At 36.5% G+C, this 15,838-nt stretch overlaps 1 protein-coding gene and 1 non-coding gene across 4 annotated transcripts in view; both read left to right on the forward strand.

Annotated features, from left to right (window-relative positions):
* The first annotated feature begins 1,456 nt into the window (after positions 1 to 1,456).
* On the forward strand, positions 1,457 to 1,669 carry LOC113540712 (small nucleolar RNA U3). The gene has a single exon (XR_003404086.1). It is a non-coding gene; the product is annotated as a small nucleolar RNA U3 (small nucleolar RNA).
* Positions 1,670 to 4,613: 2,944 nt separating this feature from the next.
* Positions 4,614 to 15,838, forward strand: part of LOC113539869 (B-cell receptor CD22) — an 18,049-nt gene continuing 6,824 nt past the window's right edge. Inside the window, exons 1-14 of one of the 3 annotated variants that reach the window (XM_053233085.1) lie at positions 4,614 to 4,724; positions 6,193 to 6,228; positions 6,364 to 6,615; positions 6,752 to 7,024; positions 7,589 to 7,846; positions 8,721 to 8,987; positions 9,787 to 10,071; positions 10,251 to 10,520; positions 10,615 to 10,932; positions 11,298 to 11,564; positions 12,210 to 12,464; positions 13,774 to 13,887; positions 14,833 to 14,979; positions 15,076 to 15,150. In XM_053233085.1, coding sequence (XP_053089060.1) covers positions 4,619 to 4,724; positions 6,193 to 6,228; positions 6,364 to 6,615; positions 6,752 to 7,024; positions 7,589 to 7,846; positions 8,721 to 8,987; positions 9,787 to 10,071; positions 10,251 to 10,520; positions 10,615 to 10,932; positions 11,298 to 11,564; positions 12,210 to 12,464; positions 13,774 to 13,887; positions 14,833 to 14,979; positions 15,076 to 15,150 — 2,923 coding nt within the window. In that variant the 5' untranslated portion in view covers positions 4,614 to 4,618. The remainder of the gene's footprint in view (positions 4,725 to 6,192; positions 6,229 to 6,363; positions 6,616 to 6,751; positions 7,025 to 7,588; positions 7,847 to 8,720; positions 8,988 to 9,786; positions 10,072 to 10,250; positions 10,521 to 10,614; positions 10,933 to 11,297; positions 11,565 to 12,209; positions 12,465 to 13,773; positions 13,888 to 14,832; positions 14,980 to 15,075; positions 15,151 to 15,838) is intronic. The other 2 variants (XM_053233086.1, XM_053233087.1) reach the window with 2 other exon arrangements.

Below are 15,838 nucleotides of genomic sequence, written 5' to 3' on the forward strand. Positions count from 1 at the left end.
GACCACATCACCCCTATCTTATCCACACTGCATTGGCTCCCAATCAAATTTCGTATTGATTATAAAATACTACTATTGACCTATAAAGCACTAAATGGTCTCGCACCACAGTACCTGAGCGAACTTTCGGTCTTTTATGATCCGTAACGCCTACTCAGATCAAAAGGTGCAGGCTATTTGTTGGTACCTCGAATAGTGCGGGCTACAACTGGGGGTAGAGCTTTCTCTTACAAAGCCCCACAGTTATGGAACAGCCTTCCACTTAGTGTTTAGGGATCAGACACAGTCTCAGTGTTTAAGTCTAGGCTGAAAATATATTTGTTTAGTCAAGCCTTTTGTGAATAGTTTTTTCTTAGGTACAGGGGCAGGTCTAGAGGGTTCACAGGCATAGAGTGTTGTGGTGAACTGGGATGTTTGGATGCTGTCGCCCCCCCCCCCACTCTCACGCGTTCACTCAGGTTTGTCGACGGTGGAGTGGCTGGCTGCCTTATGTCCCAGGGTGCCCTCATGTCTGTGTTAGCTTCTGGCTCTCCCTTTTAGTTATGCTGTCATAGCTAGTCTTGCCGGAGTCCCTGCTTGCACTCTGCACGTAAATACATTGTTCTTAGCCATTAGAGGACAAAAGCTTACCTAACAATCTCTCCCTCTCTCTCTATCTCTCTCTCTCTCACTCTCTGTCGAGCTACACATGCTACTTCTGAGATGCCAGTGATCCTGACCCCTTCTGCTCTCCGGACCTGCCTGACCCATCCTGATGCCCTACTTCTGGTTGGAGTTCTCATCGGTTGAGTTCGCTTGCTGCTGCTGGGGGTGACCCCATATGGACGGCCTGAAGAACTGTTTGTTTTGCTGGGGATGGTGCCATCTGGGGGCTGTGGAGATGGCTTGGGGATCACATATTGGGAGCTGTACTGTAATGGCCTGGGACCGCGATTGCTGTAGTGGCTTTGGGGCTGCAGTTGCCACGAGCAGCTTCGTACTCAGGACTCCATCAGTGGACAGCGGATAGATTTTAACCAACCGGACTTCTTGCAAAAACAGTGATGAATTTGCTGGCTGCACAATTGCACTATTTGTCCATATAGTACACAATAATAGAAGGGATTTATTTATAATTGCACTATCCGTTGCACCCAGATGAGGATGAGTTCCCTTTTGAGCCTGTTTCCTCTCAAGGTTTCTTCCTCATATTGTCTCAGGGAGTTTTTCCTTGCCACCGTCACCTCTGGCTTGCTCATTAGGGATAAATTCACATATTTACAATATATTTTTTGGGAATCCATTTATTTCTGTAAAGCTACTTTGTAACAATGTCCATTGTTAAAAGCGCTATACAAATAAAATTGAATTGAATTGAATTGTAGCCTCTCGCTGTTATATGTAGAATCTAAAATCTACCATCTTCTGCATTTGTGTGTTATTTTGGTTCGTTTATTGTCTGAGGCTAGGAAAAGCTAAGACTATACTTTCAGGGATCATTTCTATAGTGTCTTACTAGGAAATGTGATATGAAAGTGTTATGTGTCTCTAATCACAATGATGAGTTTTGATGTACTCTTCTGAGCATAAAGCAGGTTTTGGCTAATGATTCTTTCATGGGCTTTAACCATTGATGAATGTTCTTTACTTCTTATAAGGTATGTGTAGAAAATTACGTGATCAGAGTGATTATTATATAATAACTAAGAAATGTGCTTTGGAAGTGTTACGTCTCTTGGGTCATGATTTTAGATGTATTTTCTGAGTATGAATCAAATTTTGGTTAATGATTCTTTCATGATTCTGGGCTTTAAACATTTGTGAATGTTCTCTACTTTTTATGAAATATGAGAGGAAGAGTATGTGATCACAGTGATTACTACAAGAGCAATCAACAAGTAAAGATATTTTGTAACTTGTTTTTTGTAACTCAGTTACAGCCTTATTATAAGTAGCATTTCATAATAAAAAAAAAGTTATGTTGTTGGATCCTAGTTCCAGCACTACTGAAGTAGTAGAAACAAATACACAGTAACAGCATGGAATAAAATTTTATGTGGCAGATCTCTTTCGTTAGTATAGAGAGGATAGCTCTTCACATACACCATAGAAAATGAGTACACTTATTTGCAAACTATGAAGTAATGAACTTTTTCACTTTCCCTTTCTGCACAAACTTTATGATAGTTTTTTTTAAACATATACCAATACATGAATAAGTTTACAAGCAATAGAACATTATTACAAACATTATTACACTTTTTTATTTTTAGCCTGGGTGAAGGCTGATACTGGTGCAATTGCTTAACTTAAAAAGAACAAAACCACTTACTTATGCTGCATAAAATACAGATAAACATTTAATTGAAGTTCACACTACAGTTAACACGAAGATACTCTTGAAGTAATTCATCCTTCTTTTACTTCTTCTTTGTAATTTTCTTTGTAATCCCCCAGGTTGTGCTGTGTTTGGACTTGTGTTGAAATAATATGTTGTAACGAAAAAAATTTCCATTCAAATCTTTTTTAAGCCTCATTACAAACCCTTTAGTATAACCCATTTTCACAACAAATTTTTGTTACCCTAAATTTTATTTAGATTTTTAGCCTACATGCAGTGTCTTAGTATAATGACAATGTAATGCAAAACTCTGCAAAGCACATTGTTTCGTTCGTTCGTTCATCATGGACTCAGAAAGACCCATATGTTATTGGTCACTGCAATTATGTGTGTCTTGATAACTGTCCTGTGCTGACTCAAGCATAATTTGATGGTTAGCTAGTGTGTTGCTTTCGTTTGAAACCCACCGCAGTTTCCTATTTTTTCACATTTGTGTTCTGTTGTAACTTTCAAGGTTAGAAATTAATATGCTGAAGTAGGTGGACTGGTGCAATAAGGGCTGAGGTAAAAACCTACAAATTAAGATAGTCCTGGGTTTTGATTTGTTGGTGAGCCATGCCATGTTTGGTGGGAAAGTGCACTGAAGATCTTAAATAACACTGCTAAGAATCATCTTGATAGACAACAGTAATTCACATTAAAGTAATGCAAAAGTAGGCTACAGTATTTTTCCGTAACCTTATCATATGCCGTGTGTTTATCCAAATAAAGTGGATGAAAATATGTACGCTCAAATTTATTATAAAAATCTAAATCTTGGAATTCGTTTCACTAATCACATCTATTTTGTACATGTTTGTAAGATTAACTTGACATGATACACAGTCTGCTACAATGTGTAGCATCTTATCTCCTGGTCACAAATACAGAACTAAACGTGTGTGTGTGTGTGTGTGTGTGTGTGTGTGTGTGTGTGTGTGTGCTTTTAGCAGTTAGTCTCTGTTGCTCTTTCCTGGAAATAAAAAGGCCTTAAATTAAACCATCTAAGCATTACCTCAGACTTACTGAGTCTACTGACTCATACCCAAAGTACTATTTTTGTGATTATAATAGTCTGTGCAGCAAAGAATTAACCTGAATATCAAACATGCAGCTGCACTTTTACTTGCTAATACAAACTATGTCTAAAATCTAGCATTTACTGTTCATTACTCACACACACACACACACACACACACACACACACACACACACACTACTATTCTTGTAAGGACCTTCAGTTGACATAATTTGTCCTTAGTAATTATTTTATCTTGGTCAGGGTCACAGTGGATCCGGAGCCTATCCCAGGAACACGGGATGTGATCCAGGATACACTCTCGAAGGGATGTCAGTCCAATGCAGGGCACCATGCACACACATTCCCAACAATATACACAGGCTTAGGTGATGTGCAGCTCAACTCATAGAAGGTATAATAAGTATGTTAATAAAAATAATAATAATACTAATAATAAAACAATACTTGAGGGCTATTCCCATCTATACCACTATATATAGTTCATGCAGACCACACACAAATAATCAGTTAATTAATTTTAAACGATTAACGATGGAGGACATTCTTTTAAAAATGAAAAAAAAATGCACACTAAACATACAAACTAATATATATATATATATATATATATATATATATATATATATATATATATATATTAGTTTGTATGTTTTGTATGTATATATATATATATATATATATATATATATATATATATATATATATATATATATATATATATTAGTTTGTATGTTTTGTATGTATATATATATATATATTAGTTTGTATGTTTAGTGTGCATTTTTTTTTTTTTAAAAGAATGTCCTCCATCGTTAATAAAAGAAAAGCCTCCCAGCTTTATAGGAGGTTCTGACAGCATGTCCAGTGAACTTTTCAGACCTTTACAGAATGCATCAAACCCAAAAACAGAAGTAAATCTGACAGAATATAAAAGTTTCTTAATTTGGGAAGGACCTCATTCTTTTGAAAGATAGTCAGCTTCCTTACTCAATCAAATTAGATAAAAAGCTTTCCAGAAAGGTCCACTGGTTGTCTTGTTTAGATCAATTATGAACCTGAGTGAAGTAGCAGAGGAACTATACAAGTTTAGGAGTTGAATAAAGTTATGTTCTGCAAATTGCTGTTTGTTGTTATAATTTCTGAGGCATAGGGGTAGGGTTCACATAAAAAAGCACATCAACTTGCACCAGAACGGAAGTCTTTCTCTCTTTCTGTCTATGTGTAAGAATGTAGGAAGTGTAGTGGCTTTAACACAGACCACTGATGAGTCAGTCATTCATCAGTGTGACAGGATGGAGCTCTGTCCACTCTGTGTCATGATCTGTGAGTAAATGTTTTCTTTGTGTCCTCATTAGAGTGAGTGGTGGGTTAAAAAATTGTTCAAATGAAGTCTAATGTCCTGTGTGTTGAGGTTAATATGTGATTAGGATGTAATATGTGATGTCTAGACTTTAGCTTAGTCGTATCATTTTATATCCATATCAGTTGTGTGAGTTAGTTCATATGAGTGAGTGTGTGTGTGTGTGTGTGTGTGTGTATATGCGTGCGTGAGTGCTTGCGCATGTATGTAGAACTTACATGTACTGAATGGTATAGTCTATGTCACTGTTTTATGCTCTCTTAATATCTGGTCAGTGTGATGACTAATTGTCCATACTTAAATTTCACGCCAATTTGAATTCAGCTGTTTTCATGGCATAGACTAAAGGTGAATTAACATGTGATGGTATTAATTCTTTGTGATGCTAATGCAGGCATTTAAGATTGTCTGATTGTATAGAAGAGTATATAAACTGCTTTGTTTCTGCTAATATTCTCAGTGACAGTGGTGCTATTTAACAGACATGCTATTTAATGTAACAGTGTCTTTAGTGTCTTTCCCACAATAAAGGGGCTGCACCAATATTTTCAACTCCTAGTCATTAACAAGATGTGTCTTGTTAATTTTATAAGGTTTATTCAAATTGAAAACAGTGACTGATCAATTCATGTGACTGCAATAGATGTATTTTAACTTTTTAACCATAAACACAGTGCAAATAAATTGCTTTAACCTTTTTGTTGGTATTTGCTAGCCTTCACAGCAGCATCATTCACCTCATAATGATGAGTGAAAACCGACTGCTTCTTTTTGAGAGCTGCAGTTAGCTTGTTTACCTGGTCTGCTGCTAACTACCCAGTATATACTGGCCATACTTTTTACCAAAATTGGTTTTGTAGTGCCTTCAATTGTATAAATTCTTTAGGCACAGCCATTTGCAAATTAATAGGTTTGTGGTTTATTTCCTAGAATAAATATACAGTTGTATATTTCCCCTGGAACACTCAGCAGTCATTGTCACAGACGTTTCTGTGACACATTTTGCAGTACATTGCACAATCCTAGCCTGTATGTGTTCATTAGCTTGTATGTGCTTCTGAGATCACGTTTTTCCCCATATATGACACATCATCCTGCAGGTTGTATGTATTGCAGCGTAGCTTTACTGCATGGAAGCACATTTCTCATGTGAGACACAGAGAAGGAAGTGTTGCAATTCAGCTTCAGATTAGCAGATGTGGATCAAATTATACACGAGACAGTAATGAGCAGCATAGTGACCTGAGTGAAAATAGCTTTTTCTAAACACCACTCATTATTGAAACAGGTAGATACATTGCATTTCTTATAGCTGTGAAACTAAAAATATAGATTTTTTTTGCGGTACATGATGTGGTTCTCATTTGCCTTCTTAAAGAAATGAAACAAGTGAACATAACATCATATTCTCTGTTTCTCTTCCCTTTTTAGTGCTTACCTCACTTATCCGAGTTGGGCAAGCTCAAGGTGATGTATACATATTTTACTGTCTGTGCTGTGTACATGGATTTGTATTAAAGTAGAGAATATTGCTTGTACACTGTCATGCAGAAGTTAAGATTTTTACATTGACAGTGTGTGTTTGCTTTTTAACTTTTCCAGCTGGGTTTAAACCAGTTGTGACTGTGCAGCCGGATGCATCACAAATATTCAGCGGAGAGACAGTTACACTCACATGTAATATTAGGGGAGGAAGTGGACTATACTACTGGTACAAGAATGGGGTTAATGTTCACAGATCTGCTGAAAATGTCTACACTATAAAAGTAGATCAGAGTCACAAATACAAATGTTTTGGTTCTAAGTATGGACAGTCCACGGCATTTAGTGATGAAGTGACTCTCTCAGTAACAGGTACTAAAATGTCTGATCTTACACTCCTGTAACATGCACTGATACACATAATCATTACAAAACACACTGATTAAATATCAGATGGTCAGAGAAGGGTGTGTTTGACTGATTTGATGTATTTGTTGTAACTGTACAGAGAGACCAAAAGCTGTTCTGACTCTGCAGCCTGATGGACAGATATTCAGTGGAGAGGAAGTCACTTTCACATGTGAAATACGAGGACATGCAGACACTGAGTGGATGTACATCTGGTATAAAGATGATGTGCAACCTTTCTCCTACACTGAGAGCAGGGAATATTCATTCATTACTGCTGAGTTTGCCAGCGGTAAATACACCTGCAGTGGACAGAGAAAAAGTGACTCTCAGACCTCAGAGACCAGCAACGCTGTTACACTCACTGTGTCAGGTGGGTGTGAGTGTGTGTGTGTGTGTGTGTTCATGTGTTAATCTCTTCCTCATTCCAATATTTATTAACTTCAGCATCACATCACTACATGCAGTGTGAATTAAGATTGCTTTAAAATGTAACAGATTTGAAAAAAAAAAACGTGGTGTAGCAGTACATTCACTGCGTCCAAAATTCATTATATTGAGCACACTTATGAAGATGAATTCATCAAGAGAGTGTATTTATGCACCACTCATAAAGTACATTTTGAAAAAAAAAAACGTTTACAATTTCACTCAGTGTGTTTGTTCAATTATGAACAATTAATTCAATTTATATATATATATATATATATATATATATATATATATATATATATATATATATATACATAGACAGAGAGAGAGAGAGAGAGAATAATGACATTGTAAGACTATGCTGTCCAAGTCACACAAATGTAAGTTTAACAAATGCTGAACATACATGCATTATTAAACACAAATCATATGATTGAGTTGATAAAACTATTGTTTATGTTGTAAAGAGCCAAACTTTGATACCATCATCATTTCATATCAACAGCAAAACCCAAACCGACTGTGAATACGTCTCAAAGCTCCGTCTACACTGGAGACAGCGTTACTCTGAGCTGTAATCTGCTGTCTAATGGATGGACTTTTCTCTGGTACAAAGACCAGCGACTTCTATTCCAAGTAGCTAACCTCACCCACACACTCCATGATACAGTCTCTAATGCTGGTGTAACAGTGTATCAGTGTAAAGCACGCAGAGGAAACTACGACTCAGAGGTCAGTGATCCAGTCACGATTACAGTGAGAGGTATGTCATGGTTTCTATTCTTTCACTGCAAGTATTAAGTTATTTCTTATTGTATCTTAGATACGTATAAAGTATGTCATTCATGAACAGTGAGCACAAAAGCTAAAGTAAAGTACAGCTGAGTGTGTGTTCATTAGGAAGAGAATCACTGTTATAAGCAATATAGACTAGCAGATATCAGTGTTATGCAGGGATAATAAATCTCATGGTAGTAAAAACAAGAAAATTATAATTACATAGCATTCATGTTAATCAGACTCATAATGGTGTTTATAACTGTAGGGAAACACACATATTAGTGCTGAAACACTAGAAAATATTAAATCATAATAAATACAGAAAGAAAGTACGTCTGATACCAGAGGCCTTAAAAGTACACTGTAAATAAATCACCTGCTTTGTCTCTATAAGTGCTGACTAATCAATTTGGAAATCAGACATAAGAGACCTGGAGCCAGATCACATCATGATCTCAAGTAATTGTAGAGATTTTTTTCTTTTGCTCCACTCTGCTTCCTTACCAATGACCAATACAGAATTATGTAGAATAAAATGTGATATCAAATAAATGGATTTAAAAAATGATTTATACATTGATTTGTATTAAAAATCTCAAGCACCTGTTCACCTGTTTTATTAAACAAAACAATAATACTTTACTGAAATACATCAAACACAATATCAAATGATTAGAATTAGGATCTGTTGAGGGCGCTGGACTTTATGTTACAAGTGGTAATAACTTGTCCAAGACATTTTTCAGAGTTACATGTGTAACGTTACATTCATTTTCCAAAACCTTATACATTCCTGAAAACCAATTACTTAAAAGCATACTAATTATTGCAGGAAATATGTTATTATCTTTGTACAGTGCTACCAAAACCTGTGGTGTCCATAAAGCCTGATAAACAGGTGTACAGAGGAGAGACTGTCACTCTCAGATGTGACATACAGGATGAAGTGGACTCTTACTGGAACTACAGCTGGACTAAAGATGGTTCTGGTGTCAGCAGTGAACAGGAGTACAGAATCAGTGGTGCTGAAATGACACACACAGGTAAATACACCTGTAGAGGAACAGAGAGAGGAGGCTCACACTCCTCACACACCAGTGATGCTGTTACACTGACTGTATCAGGTGAGTGTGATCATCTCTTCAGTATTCATTAACCTCAGATTCACTTCAGCACTCAGTACTGCTGTAGATTAGAGCTGCACAATAAGCACACAAAGTGTAATATGCAGTATAGTTGTTGGACTTTGAGATGATGATGTGAAATGCAATAGATTACAATTAAAGCTGTGATTTTTATTTATTTCCTGACTCAGTGTGCTGCAAAACATGAACATTAAAAATGTCCCAGGTTTATCCAATAATAAATACTACTAATGGCGGTACGTCTCTTCTTAAAGCAAGCTTACTATTGCATTAAGCGCAAAATGAAATAATAAAATGCATTCTGCTAGTTCTGCAACATTCACAATTTTTAAGCAGAATTATGCTTTCCATTAAATCTGAAACAACACAGATAACCTCCCAAATGGCTTCCTACTGACTACATATGCTGTCTACAAAAGGCATAACACAATGGCATTGCATGTAGTCCACTGTATGATGATTAGAACTCCATTTGGGATTCAGGCACAGAAAAACAATCTGTGGCAAAAGAACAGAGTCAAACATGATGCAGAACATGTACATTTGTCTTTACACCTTTGCTTGAATAAGAGTACTTACAATTAAAGTTACTCTAACAAAAGCTAAATTACCTTGATATAATACCATAAAATATTTTGACAGCTATTCATGAATAATTTCGCTATGACAGCTATCTTTACAGTGTATCATTAATAGTGTGTCTTTGTCTGTTAGTGATTAGTGTATTAAACACTCGGACAGCAGCATCCTGAACTGTGTGTTTCATCTCCAACTGCAGAAAAACCTAAACCTAAACTCACATCAAGCCATGAAGGAGCTATACTGAAAGGAAACTCAGTGACTCTGGACTGTACACTGTGGCTGAAGTCTGCTGGATGGAAGTTTTACTGGATCACACCCAAACAGAGCACTGAAACTGAAACTGAGACTGAGACTGAAACACACTCCTACATCATCAGCTCAACTAGAGTCTCTGATGGAGGACAGTACAAGTGCAGAGCTGGAAGAGGAGACCCAGTCTACTACACACACTACAGTGATGCATTCTGGGTAAATGTTACTGGTGAGTGAAAAAGGTTGCAAAACATTGCCACTACTAAACAAACTTTAGATATTATTACATAAGTATACACTGCATTATCAGTAATCACAGTTTACATATATAGCAGTTGTAGAATTAAAACTGTATATTATTGAATTGTTTGTGTTTGGGGTGTTAATAATAAAATTATGTCTCTGTAGAGAGTCCTAAAGCTGTGGTGACTATAAAGCCTGATAAACATGTGTTCAGAGGAGAGACTGTGACTCTCAGATGTGAAATTCAGGGAGGAGGAGACACTGAGTGGACATACAGCTGGTATAAGAACAATTACACACAATACCCCAGAACACAGGAGCTCAGCATCAGCTCAGTTAGAAATTATGACAGTGGTACATATACCTGCATAGGGAGGAAGAGCAGTGACTATCAGAGCTCAGAGATCAGTGATGCTGTTCCACTCACTGTATCAGGTGAGTGTGTGAGTTTGTTTTATCATGTCATTAATTATATGTAACAAGATTACCACTCTGTGTGATTTATTTTTTAACATTTGTTGCCCTTCAGATGCAGCAGAAGCAGTAGTGCATGTGTCTCCACTGAGCTGGCTGACTGAAGGAGACTCAGTGACTCTAAGCTGTGAGGTTAAACACTCCTCTACAGGCTGGACATTCAGCTGGTACACAGAGATTCCCTACAGAGACAGTCAGGGTTCCCTCAGGTTCAATACAGTGCTCCTCTCAGACAGCAGCAGAGGATCTGGAGGCTCCTACACTCTCAGTCCAGTTACTCTGAATCACACAGGAGTTTATATGTGCATAGCAGAGAGAGGAGAACGAGTCTTTCACTCACAGTACAGCAACATAAAGCCACTGTGGATCACTGGTGAGGAAATGAAACAACAATAGTGTTGAGTTGGAGTATAGCAAATGTATGCATATCTGAATGAAAGATCAGATGCAAAAATAGTACATTTATTAATATTAAGGATTATATCTGTGCTAATATGTTGTGTAATAACAGTTTATATTTAAACTCCTTAGTGAGGAACGCGTAAAGCAGCTGAATAAGCACCTGATAGTAGATTTTTATTCAGGTGACATTGTCTAATAAAAGCAAGTATTAATCCTGTGGTAATTTTTAATGTTACACATGTTTAGTAAATTGTACATTGACAAGAACATCATAATGAATTCAAAATGCATTTTAATTTTCAGAATAAGATCTGAATTATAATGTATGTGTTTCAGGTAAATCTCCTCCAATGTCTCTGATCATCAGTCCCAGCAGAACTCAACACTTTACTGCTGAGTCTCTCTCACTGAGCTGTGAGGACCAGAGTGACTCTCCTGGATGGACAGTGAGAGGATACACACACAGCGAGACATTGTTTGATTGTTCATCAGTTTCAGGATCTACATGTAACATCAGCTCCCTCTCTACATCACACACTGGAGTTTACTGGTGTCAGTCTGGATCTGGAGGACGCAGTAATCCTGTCAACATCACAGTGCACAGTGAGTCTTCAATAATATTATTGTAAATAAATTATTGAGTGCAGTTTCTAGGCTGAAACAATTTTTTTTTTCAGTTAACTCTAACAAAAGACCAACAGATACTGCTGTGCCCAGGTCTGCAGAGATCTGAGACACAGAAGTTTTTATCATACATCTGCGCTCAAAGTTCAGACAAAGTCAAAAAGAGAATACAGAGATATTAGACTTTTTGGATGTCAGTATAACCTTTATCACTAGCATAAAGAAAAGGTAGACAGAGTTGAGCAGGACACACACACACGCACACACAGAAGAGACATAAAGACATTAGATTTACATAAAAACTATTATCAACATACAGAAGATAAAACTAAAAAGCTTCTCACAATGTCTAAACAGTAAGAATATTCATAGAAATAAGAATAACTCATAAAGACTAGTTTAGTTTCAGGATATTAAAAATATTACAGTGAAAGCTGCTTTCACATCTGAATGTTACTGGAAAAACTGGCATGTAAGCATATTTTGTCTTTCATACATGAAGACTCTGTGAGTGCTGCACTGTGCTACACTCCCTCTGATATCGACCACTAATGTAGCTTTCTGTGTTCATTACTGTATTTTACACACTTTCTGATTTCAGTTTCATCTTTCTCTTTCCTACAGATGGTGATGTGATCCTGGTCAGTCCTGTCCATCCTGTAACTGAAGGACATCCTCTGACTTTACGCTGTTTATATCGCAACCCAAAGATCTCAGACTCTGTTGCTGATTTCTATAAAAATAATTTAGTCCTCCAGAACCAGACTAAAGGAGAGATGACCATCCACACTGTCTCAAAGTCAGATGAAGGTTTCTACCACTGTAAACACACAAAGAGAGGAGAGTCACCGAAAAGCTGGGTTTCAGTCAGCATTCAAAGTATTTGATTCCCTTTGTAACAATAACATTTAAAATTTGCAGTGATTACTATTATTACTACTACTACTACTACTACTACTAACAACAACAACAACAACAATAATAATAACAATAATTATTATAATTATAATAATAATAATACTTTCCATTTATGTAGCATGTAGCACCTAACACCCAAACTGGCTGTAAAAAAAAAGAGTAGGAAAAAGACTAGCAGGAAGAAAAAAAAAGGGAAAAGTGTTGGTACAAAATGTATGTTGTAAGTTGAAGGATGTGCAGATAAACGCCAGGGGGTGGATTATGGCATTAAATATTCTACTCATTTTCGTCAGTCTGGTCTTAGGAGCCACTAGTAGATCGGTACTGGTGGACCTAAGACTCTGAGCCAGGGTGTAGTTTGATTCTCTGTGAGATGAGGAACCAGTGTTAATGGTAGAGTACGAATATAATGTATGCTTGATATAAGTAAGGACTACAGCAAAGGAATTTTCAAACATGTTGAAGTCTATTAAGTGTTTTACAGGAATTTAACTGTGAAATGATGAAATCATGAAGCAGGATTTCATGATTTCTTAATTAAAAAAAAGCGATTGTTGTCAGTGACCTAATACAAGTTAAAATGAAAGTGTGCTGTCAAAAGTTATAACTAGATTGTGAACATTTGTAGAAGGTTTAACAGTAATGCCATCAATATCAACTGAAATATCTGGAATTTTAAACAAGAGGTTTGGGTGCAACAAGTAAAATGTCTGTTTTATCAGAGTTTAATTTAAGAACGTTGGAATCCATCAATTATTTTAAATCATGAATGCATACAGTTATTGATGTGGGAGGAAGAGCTGTGGTGTACCTCGTGCTGAGAGTGTTACCTGCTTAACAGTGGAAGCTAAGATGTTTTTGAAAGATCTGGGCAAGTGGATGCATATACCTAAATTGAAAAAGAGGGGGCCAGGGACTGACCCTTGAGGGATACCTTGTGTGACAGGGGCAGGAGAGAAAAGTCATATCTATCAGAAAGGTAAAGTGCAAAGGAAATATGAACCAAGCTAGAAATACTGACAGAGGAAAGGCATCAGCATCAGCAGAAGGGAGTAGATTATTAGTGACTCTTTGAAGAGCAGTCGGAATGGACATCTGACTGGAAAGACTCAGAAATTGCTGGTAAAGACTTTTTAAAACAGTTTGGACAGAAATGGAAGATTAGAAATTGGTCTATTATTAGAATGTGCATTAGTGTCAAGGCTAGTATTTTTTGTGAGCTATAGTGACAGCAGCTTTTTTCTGTCTTTTTGTCTTTTTCTTTCCTCAGTCTCAGGTTCTGGATCCAATATTGTTATAGTATTTGTGGCTGTGGGACTGAGTTTGACCTTGCTGTTCATCTTTCTTTTACTGATCCTGCTGTGGTGGCACAAATCCAACAAAGGTCTGATAATTAGTTTTCACTAAATTGCTTATAAGATAATCAGTACTTCTATAAAGCATAGTGTATAAAACATGAAATGGTTTACATTACACAAACATGGAAATAACTTAAACATGTTAACAAAATGGTCTATGACTTTTCAATAGTTACTCTTATTACACGGGATTTTACACATCCTTAATTACAATTCAACTACTGCACAATGATTCTATTACATAAGAAATAGATACAAGCTAATAAACAGGAAAATAATACTAATTAGGACACATTGTACTTACAATTACACAATTTGGACTCATTTTTTAATCTTTATCAAATTCAAGTTGTGTCTAAATGTTTTGTAGGCCTAACTAAACTAAGAAATTCCAACCAGATTTATACATTTTAGTATTGCTGATTTTCTTCATACTCATGCCTGTATGTTGATTAATTCTAATCAGCTAAATTGCACCAAGTGCATTCAAGACACAGCTGATTTATATTTAGTGACTACAAAACTAATAAAAGACAAAAATGACAAGATGACGACTAAAAAACACACTGAATTTTCCAGTAACGGAGCTCAGCTATAGACACAATAACTTTTCCTGCTTTTATGGGGTGCCATTATTTTTCTCCTAATTGGTTCACATTAGTGATTCCCCTTATAAGTAAATTTGCCCACATTCAAGAGCTCTTGTAGGATACACTATTTCTAACCGATTTTCTTGAATAACACTTTATGTATGCAAAGACTCCTGTGAATGATTTACAAATAAATTTGTTCATATCCAGCTTGATAAATGAGATTAACTGTTGCTTACACATTTAGTACTTGGAAATTACTCTTTATTTACTATTTGGCACATATTAGCGATATATACATTAACGTGTAAAAGCTCTCTAAAATAAAGATTATATGGTTTATAAATTGAGCAAATGAAGAACTTTTGTCTTCTCGTACAGGAAAGGACAGAGACACACAGCAGAACATCAATCAGACACCAGGTCAGAATCTGAGTCAGTCAGGAGCTGAGGATTCTCAGTCAGGATACACACCATTTCAGACCAGAGCTGAGGACTCGCAATCAGGATACACACCACTGCAGACCGGTCAGAAAATGTGTCACAAAATGAATAAATCTCAGATTAACACCATACAGTGAATATGTCTTCTGTAGGGACTAATGCATTGCACTGTCTGATTAGGTGATGCTGCAGCTGAACCCTGTGGGGCCATTTATGCACAGGTCATGAAGAAAAATGAACCATACAAGAATAAAGGTGGAGTATTTTTAATACTGAAACTTAACATTACATATATATAATGTAATGTCAGGCCCAGTATTTGGACAACAACAGAGTTTTTGTGATTTTGCCTTTATACACCACCACAATGGATTTGAAATAAAACAATCAAGATATGATTGAAGTGTAGACTTTCAGCTTTATTTTAAGAGGTTCCACAACAAAAATATGGCATTTACCTTTTTTTTAACAAGTACCTCCATTTTCAGAGGCTCAAAGGTATTTGAACAAAGTGACATAATTGTAAATATAACCATCATTTTAATACTTGTATGAAAACCCTTTGCAGTCAATGACTGCCTGAAGTCTGGAGCCCATGTTCTCAAAACTCAAATTCTGAGTTTCCTCCCTGGAGATGTTTTGCCAGACCTTCACTGCAGCCACCTTCAGTTGCTGCTTGTTTGTGGGTCTTTCTGCCTTCAGTCTTGTCTTCAGTAAGTGAAAAGCATGCTCTACTGGTTTGAGATCAGGTGACTGACTTGGCCATTGTAGAATATTCCATTACTCTGCCTTCAAAAAGTCTTGAGTTGCTTTCACAGTATGTTTAGGGTCATTATCCACCTGCACTGTGAAGCGGTGTCCTATCAGTTTTGTAGCGTTTGGCTGAATGTGAGCAGAGAGTATAGCCCTATACACCTCAGAATTCATCTTGCTACTTCTGTCA

The sequence above is a fragment of the Pangasianodon hypophthalmus genome, chromosome 4 (assembly GCF_027358585.1).
Source record: "Pangasianodon hypophthalmus isolate fPanHyp1 chromosome 4, fPanHyp1.pri, whole genome shotgun sequence".
Taxonomy (NCBI): Eukaryota; Metazoa; Chordata; class Actinopteri; order Siluriformes; family Pangasiidae; genus Pangasianodon; species Pangasianodon hypophthalmus.